The 21,606-nt window shown below is 45.4% G+C and overlaps 1 protein-coding gene across 5 annotated transcripts in view; it reads right to left on the reverse strand.

Moving 5' to 3' along the window:
* LOC145357747 (glutathione hydrolase 1 proenzyme-like) overlaps positions 1–21,606 on the reverse strand; it is a 55,458-nt gene that overhangs the window by 11,322 nt on the left and 22,530 nt on the right. For 4 of the 5 annotated variants that reach the window (XM_080211195.1, XM_080211196.1, XM_080211197.1 and 1 more), the window contains 6 exons: positions 19,195–19,341; positions 17,922–18,058; positions 16,346–16,527; positions 11,095–11,216; positions 9,616–9,728; positions 2,583–2,711 (listed from right to left, as the gene is read on the reverse strand). In XM_080211195.1, coding sequence (XP_080067321.1) covers positions 2,583–2,711; positions 9,616–9,728; positions 11,095–11,216; positions 16,346–16,527; positions 17,922–18,058; positions 19,195–19,341 — 830 coding nt within the window. The remainder of the gene's footprint in view (positions 1–2,582; positions 2,712–9,615; positions 9,729–11,094; positions 11,217–16,345; positions 16,528–17,921; positions 18,059–19,194; positions 19,342–21,606) is intronic. The other variant, XM_080211200.1, reaches the window with a different exon arrangement.

The following is a 21,606-nucleotide window of genomic DNA, read 5'->3' on the forward strand; positions in this document are numbered from 1 at the left end:
CTGATGGGCAACATGACAGCTCAGTGACTATCACTGTTTGCTGTGCAGGTACATGGATTTGGGCCTGTGTCTGTGGGAGTTTGCACATTCTCCCCGTGCTTGCGTGAGTTTTCTCCGGTTGCTCCGATTTCCTCCCACACCCCAAAAATGTGCTCTTAGGCTGATTGGTGTAACAAATTGTCCATAAATTAGTCTTCCCTCAATCTTCCCCAATAGGTGTAGACAAAGGTCATGGGTAGAAGAGGGCACTCACAATGTAAAAATGGTGGCACGGGCTTGTTGGGCTGAAGGGCCTGTTTCCCATGCTGTGCTGTTCTTTGTTCTTTATATAAGTTAAATTAGCCAACACCAGCTTGGGTTTGTTAAGGACAAATCAGGTTTAACTAACATGAATATGACATTGGCTATGTGTTAGGAAAAAAGGGAGTTGTAGTAAATTGTTGTGTCTCAGACTGGAGACCATAAGACCATAAGACATAGGAGTAGAATTAGGCCACTCGGCCCATCACACCTGCTTCGCCATTCAATCATGGCTGATATTTTTCTCATCTCCATTCTCCTGCCTTTTCCCCATAACCCCTGATCCCCTTATTAAGCAAGAACCTAGCTATCTTTGTCTTAAAGACACTCAATGACCTGGCCTCCACAGCCTTCTGCGGCAAAGAGTTCCACACATTCACCAATCTCTGGTTGAAGAAATTCCTCCTCATCTCTGTTCTAAAGGATTATCCCTTTAGCCTGAGGTTGTGCCCTCTGGTTCTAGTTTTTCCTGCTGGTGGAAACATCCTCTCCATGTCCACTGTATCCAGGCCTTGCAGAGGCCTCTAAGTTTCAATAAGATTTCCCCTCATCCTTCTAAACTCCAACGAGTACAGACCCACAGTCCTCAACTTTTCCTCATACAACAAGCTCTTCATTCCAAGAATCATTCTTGTGAACCTTCTCTGGACCCTTTCCAAGGCTAGCACATCCTCCCTTAGATATGGGACCCAAAACTGCTCACAATATTCCAAACGGGTCTGACCAGAGCCTTATACAGTCTCAGGAGTCCATCCCTGCTCTTGTATTCTAGCCCTCTTGATACGAATGCTATCATTGTGTTTGCCTTCCTAACTGCCGACTGAACCTGCATGTTAAACTTAAGAGAATCTTGAACAATGACTCCCAAGTCCCTTTGTGTTTCTGATTTCCTAAGCATTTTCCCATTTAGAAAATAGTCTATGTCTCCATTCCTCCTTCCAAAGTGCATAACCTCACATTTTTCCACATTGTTGTCCATCTGCCACTTCTTTCCCCACGCTCCTAACCAGTCCAAGTCCTTCTGCAGCCCCCCTGCTTCCTCAATACTACCTGTCCCTCCACATATATTTGTATCATCTTCAAACTTAGCAACAGTGCCTCCATAGCACAGTTTCAGTGGGATTGGTGTTAGATCTCTTGCTCTGCCTGATATTTATTAATGACCAAGACCCTGACGTACACACAGCACAATTCCAAAATTTTCATAGGGGACACACCTTGGAAGTATTGTGAGCCATGAGGAGGATATACACAACTTCAAAAAGATGTGGACAGTTTGGTGGGACGGGCAGACAAGTGGCAGATGGAAGTTAATGAAGAAGTGTAAGATGATTAATTTGGTAAGAAGAACGCAAAGAGACAACATAATTTAAGAGGTACAATTCTAATGATAGTGCAGGAGTAGAGGCACCTGGTGGATATTTGCATAAATCATTGAACGTGGCAGGAGAGGTTGAGAGAGCAGTTAATGAAGCATAAGAAATCACGGACTTTATCAAGAGGGACATAGAGTACAAAAACAAGGAGGTTATGTAAAACTGTATGAAACACCCAATCAGAGAAACATTTCCAGTTCTGGGCCCCACACTTTAGGAAGGATGTGAAGACATTGGAGAGAGAGCAGAAAAGATTCACAAGAATGGATCCAAAGATGAGGAATTTCAGTTACATTGGAAGATTAGAGAATTTAGGACTGTTTACTTAAGGGAGGCGAAGTTTGAGAAGGCATTTGAAAGAGGTATACAAAATAAAGAGAAGAGAAAAGAATCCCTACAGTACAGAAAGGCATTCGGCCCATCGAATCTGCACCAACAACAATCCATCTATCCCTGTAACCTCATGTTAATCCCCCTGACACTAAGGGGCAATTTACCATAGCCAATTCACCTAACCAGCACATCTTTCGACTGTAGGAGGAAACCAGACCATGTTGAGGAAACCCATGCAGCCACAGGGAGAATGTGCAAACTCCACACAGAGTGACCCAAGCTGGGAATCGAACCCGGGTCCCTAGCACTTTGAGGCAGCAGTGCTAACCACTGTGCCACCATCCCACCCTGAAATGTGCAACTTGAGAGTGTGATGGGGATAGGGTCAATTGAGGCTTTCAATAGGGAAGAGGATAAACTTGCAGAGCTACAGGGAAAAGACAGGAGAATAGTACAAGGAGAGTTGTTCCTTCAGTGAGACTAGCAATGGGCTGAATAACCTCCCCTGAACTGTAACCATTCACATGATTCCAACTAACTGAACAGTTTACATTTGTTTCTAAGTTTACGAACCTCTTCTGCATTTGCCGCCAGCTCCTCAGACTCAAACTGCACAAGATTCGGTAACAATTGGTGATGAATTCTTGGTCTCCTCACCGCCTCACAAGCATCATCTCCAAACCAAAGAGCATTGATTATAACCTGTTGAACAAGAAACACATCATTCAACAAATCAAAAAGACTCCAACTTTATCATTTGCCAGTCGTGTTAAGTAGTGTCATAAAATTAGCTTTTATTAATTTCTGTTTGGAGATGATACAGACAGAAATGGTTGGTGGAATCACAATTAATAATAGCTTTCAAAACAAAACTGAAATTACACTTGAAATTTAAATATAGGCAGGGCTATGAGGAACAGCTACAATGGCCCTCTTCCTCAGCTGTAAGTTTATATGATATTAGCCCAGATCTCTTGCTCAGTGGGATGCTGAGGATATCACCCCTCACTCTGAAGATCATAGAATCCCTTCAGTGCAGAAGGAGGCCATTTGGCCTTTCGAGTCTGCACCGACCACAATCCCACCCATGCCCTATCCCTATAACCCCATGTATTTACCCGAGCTAGTCCCCCTAAAACTAAGGGGAAATTTAACATGGCCAATCCACATAACCCACACATCTTTGGACCATGGGAAGACACCAGAACACCCAGAGGAAACCCACACAGACACGGGGAGAACATGCAAATTCCACACAGACAGTGGCTCAAGGCTGGAATCGAACCTGGAGCTGTAAGGCAGCACTGCTAACTGTGACCTGAGCTTTCTTGTGCCCTCACAGTCAGGTATTCCTGTCCCATCTGTAGCAGTGATCCCCCAGTGCAGACATCCATGAAGAACAATGGCAAAGGGAAGCAGCGGAGAGGCCACATCCCTCTAAGACATCAGCTGCCATGTTCAGGTAAGCTTTTAAAAGGTCTAAAGGAGTTTCATTGTGTTAGTGAGTGAGTGGTGTGTTCACGAGTGGGAGGCTGAGTATATGAATGAGGGTGAATAGATGAATGGGTGGATGATTGAGTGACAGAGTGGGTGGATGTGTAAGTGGGTGACTGTATATTTGGAGGGGTGGGAAGTGGGCAGGTACAGTGCAATGGAAGCTGGGATATTGACCACTAGACATTACGTCATGTGTGGGTCCACTGTTGTGGAAATGGCTACCACAGTGGAAAGAACTGGGAATGGGTGAAACATAGGAATTCCACAGTGCAGAAGGAGGCTATTTGGCCCATTGAGTTTCCATTGACAACAATCCCACCCAGGTCCTATCCCTGTCACCCCACCTATTTACCCGCTAATCCCTCTAATCTACACATCTCAGGACACTAAGGGGCAATTTAGCATGGCCAATCAACCAAACCTGCACATCTTTGGAGTGTGGGAGGAAACCAGAGCAGCCAGAGGAAACCCATGGAGACACAGGGAGAATGTGCAAGCTCCACACAGACAGTGACCCAAGCTGGGAATTGAACCCGGGTCCCTGGAGCTGTGAGACAGCAGTGCTAACCACTGTGCCACCATGCCGCCTGCAAAAATGAGGGGATTCTTTTCACATCACAAACCATAATAATCTGGACTGTGTTAACAGAAAGATGATGGAATCAGATTCAATAGTAACTTTCAAAAGATAATTTGATGTATATTTATAGGGAAAAGACCACAGGGCCATGGGGAAGGAGCATGGAGTGAGACTAATTGGATAGTTCTTCCAGAGAGCTATACACGCAATGAATTTGAATTCTGTAAAAAGCTGTAATTAAAAGTCCAATGATGACCGTTGTTCTGAAATCCTATCTTGCTCACGGAGGGAAATCTGCCATCCTAGATGTGACTCCAAACCCACAGCAATGTGGTTGACTCTTAACTGACCTCTGACTTTTGAAATGGTTAAGCAAGTCACTCAGTTGAAGGGCAATTAGGGATAGCAACAAATGCTGACCTTGCCAGCAATGTCCATATCCAATGAATGAATGGACAGTGCAGCTCCCCTTTAAGAGGAGCAGTCTGCCTCAGGACATGCCGACACTGTAGTTATAAAAACCCACCAAAGCCTCTACTATCTCAGAAGACTAAGGAAATTTGATTTGTCAGCTATGACTCTCACCAGCCTTTATAGATACACCATTGAAAGCATTCTTTCTGGTTGTATCACAGCTTGGTATGGCTCCTGCTCTGCCCAAGACTGCAGGAAACTACATAGGGTCGTGAACAAAACCCAATCCATCACTCAAACCAGCCTCTTATCCATTGACTCTGTTTACACTTCCCGCTGCCTTGGCAAAGCAGTGGATCTTATTAGATTAAGGATCTTACACAACCCAGACCTCTTCCACCTTCTTCCTTTGGGAAAAAGATATAAAAGTCTGAGGTCACGTACCAACTGACTCAAGAGCAGCTTCTTCCCTGCTGCCATCAGACTTTTGAATGGACCTACCCCACATTAAGTTGATTTTTCTCAACACTTTAGCTATGACTGTAACACTACATTTTGCACTCTCTCCTTTCCTTCTCTATGTACGGTACGCATTGTCTGGATAGCGCGCAGGAAACAATACAAGACCTATTTTACCATTTGGATTCTGAGTGTTGGGTGGACTTGAAACTGGGAGTGTTTCAGATGCGACTTTTAGATCCGTTCTCAGGCACTCCCATACGCACTCTGCCTGCAAAACTATCAGCAATTCCGAATCACACTGCAGAAGCCTGTGAGCAGGGCTTAACACGCCCAAAATCCTGCAGCTCTGATTGGAGCCTCCAACTGCGCATGTGCAAAAACAATAACGATAGAATGCAGCTCCACTGCCACATTGCTCCCGGGCGGGATAATGCCCCCGCCTGGCTCCCACAGACATTGTCCCACTCCCACAACATTACTGACCACCTTATCCACCACCCTCTCTGCCACCCAGACTGATCTCAGGCAGCGGAGCCCCCCTTCCCCCTCACTGATCTCAGGCAGAGTGTCAGCAGACACCCCCTTCCCCCTCACTGATCTCAGGCAGAGTGTCAGCGGACCCCCCCCTTCCCCCTCACTGATCTCAGGCAGAGTGTCAGCGGACCCCCCCCTTCCCCCTCACTGATCTCAGGCAGAGTGTCAGCGGACCCCCCCCCTTCCCCCTCACTGATCTCAGGCAGAGTGGCAGCGGACCCCCCCTTTCCCCCTCACTGATCTCAGGCAGAGTGGCAGCAGACCCCCCTCTTCCCCCTCACTGATCTCAGGCAGAGTGTCAGCAGACCCCCCCCTTCCCCCTCACTGATCTCAGGCAGAGTGGCAGCGGACCCCCCCTTTCCCCCTCACTGATCTCAGGCAGAGTGGCAGCAGACCCCCCTCTTCCCCCTCACTGATCTCAGGCAGAGTGTCAGCAGACCCCCCCCTTCCCCCTCACTGATCTCAGGCAGAGTGGCAGCAGACCCCCCCCTTCCCCCTCACTGATCTCAGGCAGAGTGTCAGCAGACCCCCCCCTTCCCCCTCACTGATCTCAGGCAGAGTGGCAGCGGACCCCCCCCCTTCCCCCTCACTGATCTCAGGCAGAGTGGCAGCGGACCCACCCTTTCCCACACCCCACCCATCACAAGCAGAGAGCCATTGGACTCTTGGCACTTACCTCCTGACTAACTGGAGGGCCCGAATAGGATATTTGTGTCTGTTTTGTGCCAATTCTGGATGGGCGAACACAGTGGTAAAGGGGGAGGTGCCAGTAAGTTTGGGCGTGCAGCCCATTAAGTCAATTTAAATGCGTGCAAACGCATTTAAATGGCCTTGGCGCCCATTTCGGGCGCGATCCTGATCGTGGCCATTTTCGGGCCTTGGTAACAGGGGAACCGATGTGGAGGTGGGCACAGATCACACTGCTCACCTCATGCCTGACTTTACCAAGTTTCCGCACCCGAAAATGGGCGCAACGCACTGGTAAAATTGGGCCCTACTCTTCACTGTATACAAATACATGTGACAATAATAAATCAAATCAAAAGAAGCTAACTGATAGATGCACTACTCACTCGGGCTGCAAGTCAGTGTATTCGCCATCTCGATCCCAACTCATTCAAATGAGTTTTTATGCTTTAATGATACTGGGTGTGGAATAATCCTGGAGAGACAAGTTTGTAGTTTTTCCCTCCTCTACACTCTTACAGCACAGGCGTCGCTTGGTCCATCATGTGTCCTAGCTCTCTGAAAGAACTATCCAATTAGTCTTAATCCGTGCTCTTTCCCCGTGGCCTTTTCCATTTTCAAATATACATCAAATTATCTTTTGAAAGTTACTGTTGAATCTGGGTCCATCACCCTTCTAGTTAACTCAGTCCAGATCATTATGGTCTGTGATGTAAAAAGAATCCCATCATTTTCACCCATTCCCAGTTCTTTCTGCCAACGTTTTTGGTTATGTGGGTGGGAAGGCTATTTTCATCCAAAACTGTGTGTGGGAAAAATCGCCTGCTGTTTTCCCTTTTTGTCTCAGTATTCAATATGGCACAGCAATCCTCATTTCCAAAGCTGCTACCTCTGCACTCAAAATAGCTAATAGGCAGCGCTGCTATTTATGGAGAAATATTTTAGCTACCTTAACAATACAAAATTCTGAATAACAGTAATAAAAGTCTAACTAGTTCAATTACCTTCCTCCAATACCAGTATGTAATTTAAAAATCACTCCTTATTTAAAAGACAGGAATATCATTGCTGTTTCAATGTTATTATTCCACAGGCTCAGAACAGAGACTGATACTCCAATTACAGGACGATATAAAAGGAAATCAAAGCCACCCCAGGGAGTGAAGATTTGCCACAGCTTACAAAGGATATGCAGATATTGCAGCACAGACCAGAAGAGGAATAAAATTAGATCTGGAAGGGCATAGTGCTGAGAATTTACTTCGCTTTTGATCCTCGTCAAAAAACTATCAATCCGTAACGAGGCAAAAATGTTCAACAGCACCCTGTGATCATTTGAACAGAGCAAACCTTTCTGGGGATCACTGCTTCTTAGTCATAAAGAACATGGAGGAGAAAGCTTCCTGTAATTAAGTAAGCTTGGTTGTTGTATGCAGATGGCCCAGATGACACCTGGGACAAATTAAGTAAACCAATTTAAAGTTTATTTATTAGTGTCACAAGTTGGCTTACATTAACACTGCAATGAAGTTACTGCAGTCAAGAAATTGACTAGAGACCATGAGGCCCTAAGATATAGGAGCGGAATTAGGCCATTTGGCCCATCGAGTCTGCCCCGCCAATCATCGTTGATTTTTCTTTTTATTCATTCATGGGACGTGGGTGTCACTGGCTGGCCAGCATTTATTGCCCATCCCGAGTTGCCTGAAGGCAGCTGAGGGTCAATCATATTGCTGTAGCTCTGGAGTCACATATAGGCCAGACCAAGTAAGGACGGTAGATTTTCTCCCCTAAAAAACATTACTGAACCAGATGGGGTTTTTCCAACAATTAACAATGGTTTCGTGTCATCAGTAGATTCTTAATTCCAGATTTTTTTTATTGAATTCAAATTCCACCATCTGCCATGGCAGGATTCGAACTCGGGTCCCCAGAACATTAGCTGAATTTCTGGATTAATAGTCTCACGACAATGCCACTAGGCCATCACCTTCCAAAGTTTCTCAACTTGATACATTTCTCAATCCCGCCTTTTCCCCATAATCTTTGATCCCCTTACCAATCAAGAATCTATCTATCTATCTCTTTCTTAAATGCACTCAATGACCCGGCCTCCACAGCCTCCTGTGGCAATGAACTCCACAGATTCGCCACCCTCTGGCTGAAGAAATTCCTCCTCAGAGGATGATGGTTGGATGTGATTATTGACCATTTGATCGAAAGTCACCTTTGGGCACATATAAAATGGTAAACATGTAAAGCTGAATGTTTTGTAGAGTAAGAAGGATCAGATAGCCCCTCTTCCCTCTGACATGTGACCATCTGCGGGCAGCAAGTAATGGATGGTTAGTGATGGGCAGTGGGGTGATGGACGATTACGAATGATGGGCTTGCTCTGCCCACTTGCCACCTGATCAAAATGCTGCCTGAAAGGTTATCGCTTTGTCCACATTCGACACATTACAGAATGCAAGTTTGCTGCTAACTATTTGCTGTCATCCCGGCCTTTCAGCCGACAGGTCAATTAAAAAGAGACATTAGTATTAAGAGTTATACTTTGATGCACGTGAAGGGGAGAGAGAAATTGTGTTGACTAATTTGAAATTTTCTTTGTGGTCAATTATTTTCTGAACAGCTGTCCCTACAACCCCAATCATAATTTTTTTAATAAGAAGTTTCACAACACCAGGTTAAAGTCCAACTTCACCTGATGCAGGAGCAGCACTTTGAAGGCTCGTGATTCCAAATAAAACTGTTGGACTTTAACCTGGTTTTGTCATTCTTTTTACTGTGCCCACCCCAGTCCAACGCCGGCATCTCCACATCATAATTTTTCTAGAGCAGAGAAGGTTAAGGAGGGACATGATTGAGGCGTATGCAATTATGAGAGGTATGGACAAGGTGAGTAGTGAGCACCCATTCCCCTTTGTCAAGGGGTCAATCATGAGGGCCACAGTTTTAGGGTGAGGAGCAGGAGATTTAGAGGCGATTTGAGAAAAAACTTTTTCACTCAGAGTGTGGCGAGAATCTGGAATACACTGCCTGGGAAGGTGGTGGAGGCCTGTAACCTTACAACCTTTAAAAAATATTTGGATGAGCACTTGAAATATCAGAACATTCAAGGATATGGGACAAGTGCAGGAAAATGGGATAAGCACGCCTTTAGTGGTAGTTATTGTCAATGCAGACTCGATGGGTCAAAGGGTCTCTTCTGCACTCTATGACTGTATGAATCCCCCAAGTGTGTTTGTTGGTTTGGGAAGAATTGGAAACATTCATCCTTCATGGAAATGTTCATCTCTCCGAGAGGAATGGATTTACTGATCTGACTAACTATTTCTTAATCAATAGTTCTGTACGTGCTGCTTGAATTTCCTTCAGCCCACATAGATTGTGTTTGATTTTATTTCCTGTTCTATATTCAGTACACACCAGAGCAGTTGCTGTGATGATCCTTGAACTACCTGAAGCTCCAACCACCATTTTCACATTTTCATCTTTGTCCAGTATAATCACAGGGGACATCGCGGAGAAAGGTCTTCGGCCTGGTGGAAAATTGGGGATGTCAATAACATTAGTCATTTTATTGCTAATGTATTCCATTCTCTCTGCTCAGAGTTAGAATTAATTACCTAAAATGTAATAAACTTACGGGATTACTTGTTATTTAGGGACTATATATATTCAATGAGGTTATCTCTTCCCTTTATCTCAAGTTTATGATTTATTTATTGATTATTGTTGTCACAAGTAGGCTTACATTAACACTGCAATGAAGTTACTATGAAAATCCCCCAGTTGCTACATTCTGGCACTTGTTCGGGTACACTGAGGGAGAATTTAACATGGCCAACGCACCTAACCAGCACGTCTTTTGGACTGTGGGAGGAAACCGGAGTGCCCGGAGGAAACCCACGCAGACTTCGCACACAGTGACCCAAGCCGGGAATCAAACTTGGGTCCCTGGCACTGTGAAGCAGCAGTGCTAACCACTGTGCCACCGGAAAGTCTTGAACATTAATTATATCAACCATTTTGAACCATTTTCCAAATGTATGATCTCTCCAGACAGTAAGGACATTCCACGAGGTGAAGTACAGACAATTATAGAAAGGGTTTGTAAATCTGCCAAGTTGTTCCCTCCCAGAGCTAAATGGGTCAATTAATAAATCCCCTATTTCATATTGGAATGTTCTTCGGCACAACTTGTTCACTCAAGCCTCAGGGTGCACAGCCAAGTGGGCCCTAGATTTAGGCATCCCACAATCTTCAGTTTAAGGCTGAGTGCCTGCAATTTTGATATATTGGGCGGGATTCTCTGGCTGAAAACCGGAGATTCCCGCCCGACTTCAATGGATCTTTACATGGTTCCCCCCAACCCGCTCGAATTCCAGGCAGAGTAGGAGAATTCTGGCTATCTCCTCCCACGAGCACCAAGCAATGAAGCAGCGCTCAAACTGTCCATGTGGCCCTTTGAGGCAGCTCGCGCTACACTGGTATCCCCTCGCCTCTCTGGGAGGAGATTCTTTGGCTAGAAAGAAGAATTGCGAGACTTTATCTTTAAACGCCTGGGCGTGGGGAATTTTAGGTGCACAGGTGTGCCCTTATTCTGGTGTCGTGTTTGAGGCTGTGAAATTCACCCCACTATCCCAACGGAACAGATTCCACCGCGGCAGGTGTTCCTCAAAGCCGTTCAGTGACATAAAGGGAGCATAAGCTTTCACGGAATGTGTTATTTCATTAGCAAAATGGAAATGAAGTTCGCTGGCATGTGTGTTAAATTACATAATTAGAGCAAGAAATTTAAATTGATGTCAGGAGAAAAAAAAATTAAATTTTATTTCCCGGCAATCATTACGTGGCCGCCCCCTCAAGGAGTAGAGATTTAAATAAAAACATCACGGAACGTACCAGGTTGCACGTAGTTTTCAGAACACGGTGGTAGATTGTCGTCCTCTCGGTATTGTGAGAAGTCAGCCATCTGATTATTGAATATTATCCCAGTCACATTGGAACGAACAAATGATCCAAAACTGAAAGAAAGACAAAATGCAAGTCAGAAGGAAGGAATCACTGTGCGCGCGCGCGCGGACAGCAGTTTTCACTGCGTAGTGTCCCTGGAAAATGCAGGCTATGCGATTGATTGTTGATAATTTATTAATCAATTTACTTTCTTCAGTTGAGGTAGCGAGAACTGAACTTTCAACGTTCTGTTGCTAATGGTTTTCTCCGTTTTCCCTTGTGGGGGAGGTGGGGGGAGGGGAGCTCTGTGGAATTAAAATAACTGCAAAGTCAATTGTTAACAGTTACCTTTCCCCCATCAAACAAAATGTAGGTGATCCCACTGAATTTAACCACGAGCCATAAACTCGCTTTGTTCTGTAACCCTTTCCTCGCAGACCTCACTGAGATATATCCACTCAGGCTGGTGAATGAGCACTCAATCATTCTATCAGGGACAATGTCAAAGACATTTAGAACAAAGAAAGGAACAAAGAACCAGTCCAAAGATGTGTGGGTTAGGTGGACTGGCCATGCTAAAATTGTCCCTTAATGTTAGGTGGACGAGCTAGGGTAAATGCATGGGGTTTTGGGGGATTGTGGTCGATGCAGACTCAAATGGGCCGAATGGCCTCCTTCTGCACTGTAGGGATTCTATGGTCTATGATCTATAAAAGTACAGCGCAGGAACAGGGTCTTCGGCTCTCCGTGCCGATCACGATGCCCTGACTAAACTAAAACAAAACCTTTTGCCCTTACTCGGGCCGTGTCCCTCTATTTCCCCCCATTCACAAATTTAAAAGACAGATTTTCGCTAATGGTCTGGAGAATCGGCCATAAGGACAGGCAACGTCTCTCTGATTTCCTGACTTGTTCAAGTTGGTGGGCAAAGTCCACTGAAACTTTAAAAAATTCCGGAGGGATGTAAAACAGGCAGCTAATCCCATTTTACTCGAGCGTGCCAGGTCAAAATCTACCCTGCGGAGTTGAGAAGTTGTCTCGCTGATAGACCCATCTCAGGCTGCCCCTGTTTTAAGTCGGCACAGATCCATCCCAGCATTCCTCCTCCATCAGGTTTGGGTTTCGGTGTTGACCCCTGTAGATGCCATCCATCTTTCCCAAATAGACACAGGAATTCATCCTGTATTTTGGGATAGGGGATGGAATTCATGGCAGCAGGTATTGAGCGGCATGGTGGCACAATGGTTAGCACTGCTGTGTCACAGCGCCAGGGACCCTGGTTCAATTCCAGCCTTGGGTGTCCGTCTGGGGGAATTTCTCTTGTCCTGCCTGCCACAGGAACTGTAGTGGGTAGGGGCAGATCATGCAAAGGTACATTGACCTTGGGCGGAAATTTTTGGCACTGGGGCAAGCGTGGCTGGAAAATCCCACCCTCTGTGTGGAGTTTGCACATTCTCCCCGTGTCTGCGTGGGTTTTCTCCAGGTGCTCCAGTTTCCTCCCACAGCTTGAAAGACATGCTGGTTAGGTGGATTGGCTGTGCTAAATTGCTCTGTAGTGTTCCAAGATGTGTGGGCTGGGGGATTACTGGGCTAAATATGTGGGGTTACAGGGATAGGGCCTCTATTCCCTCAGAGAGTTAGTAAAGACTCAATGGACTGAATGGCCTCCTTCTGCACTGCAGGGATTCTATGTTTCCTTCCTTTATGCTTCTAGTGTTGGGGAAGATGCCACTTGTCCCACACCCACGGAAGAATCGTTTTCTTTTAAAGGAGAGGATTCCCTTCAAACCAACTGAAATAAAACTGGGAAAATATGTTCTGGTGACTTTGGACAGACAAAGCAATGGTGTTCCTTAAAAGGCAGGAACACATTTTATAACCTTCAATTGAAACAAATAGTCATTAGAGTGTGGCCTGGAGGGTTTCCTGTAATCAATATACATCTGGGCCCACGGAGAAAACAGTTCCTGATTGATTAATATACTCTGCATTTGGATTTCACGCAGAGCACAGGCCTAAATGGTGTAAAATAGCCTGTCGAGTTTGCAGAGTGGAATCTCTTCCTGGGATTTGTTTTCAGTGGCTAGTTTTCACTCAGTCAAAATTTCTTTTCCACCTCATCCATCTTACTCTTTCCTTCATGTTCACATAGCTCTTTAACCGTTCCTTCTCACACACCATACTGAATACATCAGCTTATTCCCCATGTTTTGTCCTTTACGTTGCCTCATGGTTTAGACCATAAGACATAAGGAGCAGAATTAGGCCACTCGGCCCATCGAATCTACTCTGCCATTCAATCATGGCTGATATTTTTCTCAGCCCATTCTCCTGCCTTTTCCCCATAACCCCTGATCCCCTTATTCATTAAGAACTTATCCATCTCTGTCTTAAAGACACTGAACGACCTGGCCTCCACAGCCTTCTGCGGCAAAGAGTTCCACAGATTCACCACTCTCTGGCTGAAGAAATTTCTCCTCATCTCTGCTTTAAAGGATTGTCCCTTTACCCTGAGGTTGTGCCCTCTGGTTCCAGTTTTTCCTACTAGTGGAAACATCTTCTCCACATCCACTCTATCCAGGCTTCACAGTATCCTGTAAGTTTCAATAAGGTCCCCCCTCATCCTTCTAAACTCCAATGAGTACAGATCTAGAGTCCTCAACCGTTCCTCATACGACAAGCTCTTCATTCCAGGGATCATTGCTGTGAAACCCCTTTGGACCCTTTCCAACACATCCTTCCTTAGATCCTTTGTATCACTCATCTCCCTCATCCCCATGCATCAAATTCATTACAATTTGTTCAGCTCTCAAGTTGAGGCCTCAAATGGACTTTGGGGATAATTCTGGCCATCACATTGCAAGAAGGACACAAGATCTGAGGAAAGATACAAAGAACAATACAGCAGATGACAGGCCCTTCGGCACATCATGCCTGCTCCGATTCATAATCCTTATTTAGATCCACTACTTATTGCCCACGCGCAGTTACTATCTCCCTGTTCGCCTCCTGTTCCTGTATCTATTAAGAAGCACCTTGAAGGTTGCTAACGTACCCGCTTCCACCACCTCCACTGTCAGTGCGTTCCAGGCACCCACTACCCTCTGTGTGAAAAACTTTCTCCGCACGCCACCCCTAAACTTTCCCCCTCTCAACTTGAACCTGTGCCCTCTTGTAGTTGACCTTTCCACCCTGGGAAAAAGCCTTTGACGATCCACCCTATCTATGCCTCTCATAATTATGTAGATCTCTATCGGGTTGTCCCCCTCAACTTCTGTCTCTCCAATGAAAATAATCCAAGTTTATCCAACCTCTCCTCATACCTAAAACCCTCCAAACCAGGCAATATCCTGCTAAACCACATTTGCACCCTCTCCAAAGCATCAACATCTTTCTGGTAGTGACCAGAACTGCACTCAATATTCCAAATGTGGCTTAAACAAGGTTTTATATAAGTGTAACATTTATACTCATTGCCCTGCCTGACGAAGGCAAGCATGCTGTTTGCCTTCTTGACTATCTTATCCACCTGTGTTACTGCTGTCAGGGGTCTGTGGACCTGTACACCCAGATCCCTCTGTACATCAATGCTTTTAAGGGTTCTGCCATTTACTGTATAATTTGCACCTGAATTTGATCTTCCAAAATGCATCACTTTGCATTTGTTCTGATTAAACTGCATCTGCCATTTCTGTGCCCAAGTTTGCAATCTATCTTGATGCTGCTGTATCCCTTGACATTTTTTTAAAAGTTTATTTATTAGTCACAAGTAAGGCTTACGTTAACACTGCAATGAAGTTATTGTGAAATTCCCCTAGTCACCACACTCCTGCACCTTTTGGGTAATGCGCCTAACCAGCATGTCATTCAGAGTGTGAGGGGAAACCAGAGCACCCAGAGGAAACACACACAGACACTGGGAAAACGTACAAACTCCACACACACAGTGACCCAAGCTGGGAATTGAACTCGGGTCCCTGGTCCTGTGAGGCAGCATGCTAACCACTGCGCCGTCCACAATCCTCATCATTGTCTGCAACTCCACCAATTTTTGTGTCATCTGCAAACATACTATTCAAACCACTTACAGTTTTGACAAGATCATTTATATATATTACAATCAACAAAGGTCCCAGCACTGATCCCTGTGGAACACCACTAGTTACTGATCTCCATTCTGAAAAGCACCCTTCCACCACCACTCTCTGTCTTCTATGGCCAAGCCAGTTCTGTAACCATCGAGCTAGTCCACCCAGAATCCTGTGAGACGACTTTTTGTACCAGCCTGCCATGTGGGACCTTGTCAAATACAGGGGAGGTTTACTAGAATGCCAACAGAGATGAGGAAGAGTTTGAAAAGTTTGGGCTTGTTCTCCTTGGAACAGGGGGAAGGTTAAGAGTTGACCTAGTTAAGGTTTTGAAGATTCTGTTGAGGTTTTCTGAGGACAGAGACAGAAAGTCTATTCCCTTTGGCAAATGGGTCAATAGCCTGGAGAATTAGATTTAAAATCATTGGTAAAAGATTCAGAGGGGAGAGGGGAATAAATGCTATCTCTCAAGGAGATAGTGAGATCTGGAATGCTTTACCTGAAATGCTGGTCAGAGCTGATTCAATAAATAAAAGTGAACATCTTGAGGATGCGGATCGTATAGAGTTATGGACAAAAGGTAAGTTGTGGCCGAAGAATGGCTGCTCTTTCAAAGAACCAGAACAGAAATGATGGCCCGAATGGCCTCTTTCTTCAATAATTTCAGGTTTCACTCTGCTACACATCCCATTTTGGGTTGGAACCAACCAGAGTCCTTTAATTACCAGCAAAAACATCAAAATAATGTTTGAGGCTGAGGACTGGTAATCACTGGGCAGCACGATGGCACAGTGGTTAGCTCTGCTGCCTCACAACGCCAGGGATCCAGGTTCAATTCCGGCCTTGGATCACTGTCTGTCTGGAGTTTGCACGTTCTCCCCATGTCTGTTTCCTCTGGGTGCTCCGGTTTCCTCCCACACTCCAAAGATGTGCAGGTTAGGTTGATTGGCCATGCTAAATTGACCATTAGTGTCAGGGGGATTAGCAGGGTAAATATGTGGGGTTACAGGGATAGGGCCTGGATGGGATTGTAGTTGGTGCAGACTCAATGGGCTGAATGGCCTCCTTCTGCACTGTAGGATTCTATGGTTTAATGATTAGTAAATACTTACCGACCATTTATAGTGCTGGTGACAGACACAGCACTGCCATCTTGTGCTACGACAGACAGATGGGATGTTCCATCCTGCCCAGGTAAAAAGCACTTTATCCCATAATACTCAATCTTTTCATTGGTGTGATTGTCACTAATCTTTTCTCTAATATCATTCGCTTTTGCAATCATCTCGTTGACCTGTTTGATAATTGAAGCAAAAAAGAATTGGAACAAATGAACACAATTGGCACCTCTTTGTGGTAAACATACACACCAAATCTCTTTATAAAAAATATATACTTGGAGCACATATTATACTTCACATATCACCTCTCAAAGTGTCCAAAACAATGTTAAAAAAACATGAATTTCTTTACACAAATCTGCAAGCTTCCCTTACGAAGCAGCAATTAAACTCTCAATGACCCAACACTATTGTCATTTACAAGATCTCTCTTGGTGATATCAACTGCACGTATGTGGCCAATTTATAATTTTTTATTTTTTATTCCTTCATGGGCAATTGTGGCAAGTCCAGCATTTATTGGCCATCACTAATTACCCCCGAGCTGAGTGGCTTACTCAGCCTTTTCTGAGGGCTGTTGAAAGACAGCCATGTCGCTGTGGACTTGAATTCACTCCAACAGAAGGAGGATCATAGAAACCTTACAGTTCAGAAGTAGGCCGTTCGGCCCATAAAGTCTGCACCGACAACAATCTCACCCCAGGCCCTGTCCCCACACAAATCCCTCTGCACATCCCAGGAGACTAAGGGACAGAGATAGATAGGTTCTTGATTAATAAGGGGATCAGGGGTTATGGGGAAAAGGCAGGAGAATGGGGGTGAGAAAAAAGATCAGCCCTGATTGAATGGCAGGGCAGACTTGATGGGCCAAATGGCCCAATTCTGCTCTGATGTCTTACCATCTAATTTAGCATGGCCAATCAACCTAACCCGCACATCTTTGGACTGTGGGAGGAAACCAGAGCACCTGGAGGAAACCCACGCAGACACGGGGGGAATGTGCAAACTCCACACAGACAGTGAACCAAGCCGGGAATCGAGCCCAGGTCCCTGGAGCTGTGAGGCAGCAATGCTAACCACTGTGCTACCGTGCCATCCCGGTTCCTTTTCCTGTTCTAAAGTGAACCAAATGGCTTTCAATTCCAGATTTTACTGATTGAATTTAAATTCCCTTTGCTGCCACAGTGGGATTTGAACTCGTTCTCAGGGCATGAGGGTCTCTGCGTTACTGATCCAGTGACATTACCACACTGCGACCATCACCCCAAATCTAATCCTTCGTGTGTGTTTACATCCCGGCAACATGCAGCTTTATTTTTTCGCCAACTCCTTTTACCCAATTGCTCCCTCCTCCAACCCCCTCACAACTCCCCGCAGGACAGGCGGCTTGCCATTGGCTTCTGGCTGGATCTTCTGCATGGCTCGCTTATCCTGCTACCAAGGAACCTATGGCAGGGATCTACTAAGGCAGAACTGGATAATGCCGCTGGAGGGCAAATCTGGAAAATCCTACCCATTGTGGTCCGAAAGTAGATGCAGAGGTAAATCTTTGACGTCACAGGCTTACCTTCCTGTGGTCACTGGATGTTGGATATTCTAGCTTGCTCCTCTCTGCAAATGCAAATTTGAAGGCTTCAATGATTCGATGGTATGTTAAAACTTTCTTTTCCCGAGTGGAAACACTTTCTCTCGAAAAGTGATAGCCTAAATGAGATCAGAAAAGTAATTAAAGGATGAAAAGATGGTGCAAGCAGATTCAATATCCTACAGAAGAAAATCAGATAAATACTTGTAAAGGAGAGGATTGCAGAGTTATTGGGAAAGAGCAGTGAATGGGATTAATTGAATGGCTCCTTCAAAGAGCCACTTTTTTTACCAACTAGCGCCAAACCAGGCAAAATTGTACAAATTAATTTAATGCAGGATCTTTACGTTTATCAACTCATCAGTTTGATTTATTTATTTGTTCATTAGCGTCACAAGTAGGTTTACATGAAGACATTGTGAAAATCCCGAGTTGCCACACTCCGGTGCCTGTTCAGGTACACTGAGGGAGAGCTTAGCACAGCCAATGCACCTAACCAGTACGCCTTTTGGATTATGGGAGGAAACTGGAGCATCAGGAGAAAACCCATGCAGACAGGGGGAGAACATGCAGACTCTGCACAGACAGTGACCTAAGCCAGGAATTGAACCTGGGTCCCTGGCGCTACGAGACTGCAGTGCTAACCATTCTGCTACTGTGTCGCTGATTGTGAAAGCATCTCCCAAACCTGTGACCTCTATCACCCACAAGGACAAGGTCAGCAGGTGTAGTGCAACATCATTACCTCCACATTCCAACCCCCCAAAACACATTTCATCCTGATTTACACACATATTGTCAGTCCTTCATCATTGCAGAGTCTAAGTCCTGAAGCTCTCTACCTAATAGCACTGTGGGTGTCTCCTCCACCACTTGAACCAACAGCACCATCTTACGCAACAATTAGATATGGATAATACCGTTTCTTCAGTAACACACACATCCCAAGTCTTGGTTGGATTCAAACCCAAGTCCAGAAGATGAAAATACAGCAAACCAATCATCTGCACCACACTTTCATTCCATTTTAATATGGCTGTACAAAATTATACAAATATCATAGAATCCGTAGAATGCAGAAGAAGGCCATTTGGCCCATCATGCCTGCACCGACAATAATCCCACCCAGGCCCTATCCCCGTAGCCCCATGTCTTTGGCCACTTTCTCTAACCAAATCAGAAGAATCTTGGTTGGAAGGTCTTTAAAACTAAAGAAGAAAAGGTTTCAGAGCAGAATGTGGAGCCTCAAAGTTACCTTCAAGGATTTTCAGAATGAGGGCAAGCACTGGTCCACCAGATGGGGCACCCGGAACATACATTGTATATTCACCTAGGGTCACGTTTATTGGGGTCTCCTCGTTCGCCTTGTACTGTTTCAGATCGTCTCGGGAAATTAATCCACCTAAAGAGGAAAGAGATAGGGAGGGATGTGCACCAATCCAAATAAAGCTTATAAACCATTAGCCAATTGAACAAACTTTTACTGAGAAGACAATATCCCCATGAAAAAAAGACGGGAATAATCCAGGGTGACACTCCTAATGCTGCAGCTGTCTGAGGTACTGTCTTTTGGATGAGATGTTAGACCAAGGCCCTCAGCTGGGCAAGAAAGATCCCACCACATCATTTTAAAGAGTTGGGGAATTCTCCCTGGTGTTGTGGATAACCTTGGTCCTTCAATCAACATCAGTAAAACACATTATCTGGTCTTATATCTCATTGGAGTTTGTGGGATCTTGCTGTGTACTTCTGTATTTCCTGTATTACAGCAGCGATTGTCAGTTGAATTTTAATGTCAAAGGAAAGGGCAGGTTTTGGGGTTTAGGTCATGTGGACTGGTGGAAGAGAGCTTAAAGTCAGGAATCCTTTTCCCAACACAAACCCTTCTCCCACTTGTCCTTTTCAAGCTTCCGTGAGGCTTGTAGATAAGTGGACAACCAAACTTAGCCCAAGGAGGTGGATTGCAGCTTGAATGACAATGACGAGGTTGCCAGGTCTAACTGCCATCCGGCTTCTGAACTGGTTTTCTGAGCATTAGACACCCCAGCAGCTTCCTCAAGGTAGGGGATTGGTGGATTGAGGCTGAAAGGGCCTTCAGCCTGGCTCCTGGATCCAGGTGCCTGCCTGAGGGGCCTCTACAGTCGAGGCTCCCACACTGCAGCCTTCCCTACCAGGCCCCAACTGCCTCGCCACCACCAGACTCAGGGTGAATGGGGCTCATGTGAAAAGAAGAATTATGGGACTAAAACGCAGCGGACAGTTCTGTAAAGGTGGGGGGGGAGTGGGTGGTGGGGGGAGGACAGGGGGAATGGGCAGAACCGGGAGGGAACCGGATGCTCTGGTTTCCTCCAAAAATGTGCAGGTTGTGTGGATTGGCCATGTGAAGTTGCCCCTTAGAGCCCAAAAATGAACAGGTTAGGAGGATTAGCCTTGCTAAATTGTCACTCAGTGTTCAAAGATGTGCAGGTTAGATGGATTGGCCATGTTAAATGGGCAAGGTTAAGGGGATCAGGCAGAGGGTCTGGGTGGGATGCTCTTTTGGAGAGTCAGTGCAGACTCAACGGGCTGAATGGCCTCTTTCTGCACAGCAGGGATTCTATGGTTTCATGGAAAGAAATCAAATAGCACGAACAAATTACAAGAACAAGGGGATACTGGAAAAATACAGCAGGTCTGGCAGCATCTGCTAAGGAGGAAAAACAAATTAAAGTCCATTTGGCTCCTCATCAGGATTGAAGAGAGGGAGAATGTGTTAGATAATAAAATGTAGCTCTGGGAGATTGCAACAAGATGTAGCAACTTTAAGAATAAAAGGCAGATGGCCTGGGGGGGTCAGGGGATCACAATGAGGCAATACAGACATGGGATATTTAAAAAGGGTTTAAGATGGGGGAGAATGGTCACAGTTTAAAGTTGTGAGTCAATTATGAGTCCCAAGGGCTATAAAGGTGCCTAATTGGATGAAGGGTCGCTGCTACTTTAGTTTATGTTGGGCTTCGCCAGGGCATTGCAGGAGGCCAAGGATGGACATGTGGGCACGAGAGCAAGATGCTGAGTTAAAATGGCACACAGCAGGAAGGCTGGGATCATGCTCGTGAACTGAGCTGATTTGATTCGATTTATTATTGTCACATGAATTGGGCTACAGTGAAAAGAATTGTTTCTTGCACGCTATACAGACAAAGCATACCGTTCACAGAGTACACAGGGGAGAAGGAAACGAGAGGGTGCGGAATGTAGAGATATAGTCATAGCTAGGGTGTAGAGAAAGATCAGCTTAGTATTGGGTAAGTCCATTCAAAAGTCTGACAGCAGCAGAGAAGAAGCTGTTCTTGAGTCGGTTGGTATGTGATGTCAGACTTTTGTATCTTTTTCCCAATGGAAGAGAGAATGTCTGGGGTGCGTGGGATCCTTAATTATGCTGGCTGCCTTTCTGAGGCAGTGGGACGTGCAGACAGAGTCAATGGATGGGAGGCTGGTTTGTATAATAGATTGGGCTACATTCACAACCCTTTGTAATTTCTTGCAGTCTTGGGCAAAGCAGGAGACATACCAAGCTGTGACACAACCAGAAAGAACGCTTTCTGTTGGGGGTAGATAAAACCACCTCCAATCAGATGAACCATGGTAGAATAGGCTCGAGGGGCTGAGTGGCCTCCTTCTGCTC

The sequence above is a fragment of the Carcharhinus amblyrhynchos genome, chromosome 24, assembly GCF_965287045.1.
Source record: "Carcharhinus amblyrhynchos chromosome 24, sCarAmb.v2.hapA, whole genome shotgun sequence".
Classification (NCBI taxonomy): domain Eukaryota; kingdom Metazoa; phylum Chordata; class Chondrichthyes; order Carcharhiniformes; family Carcharhinidae; genus Carcharhinus; species Carcharhinus amblyrhynchos.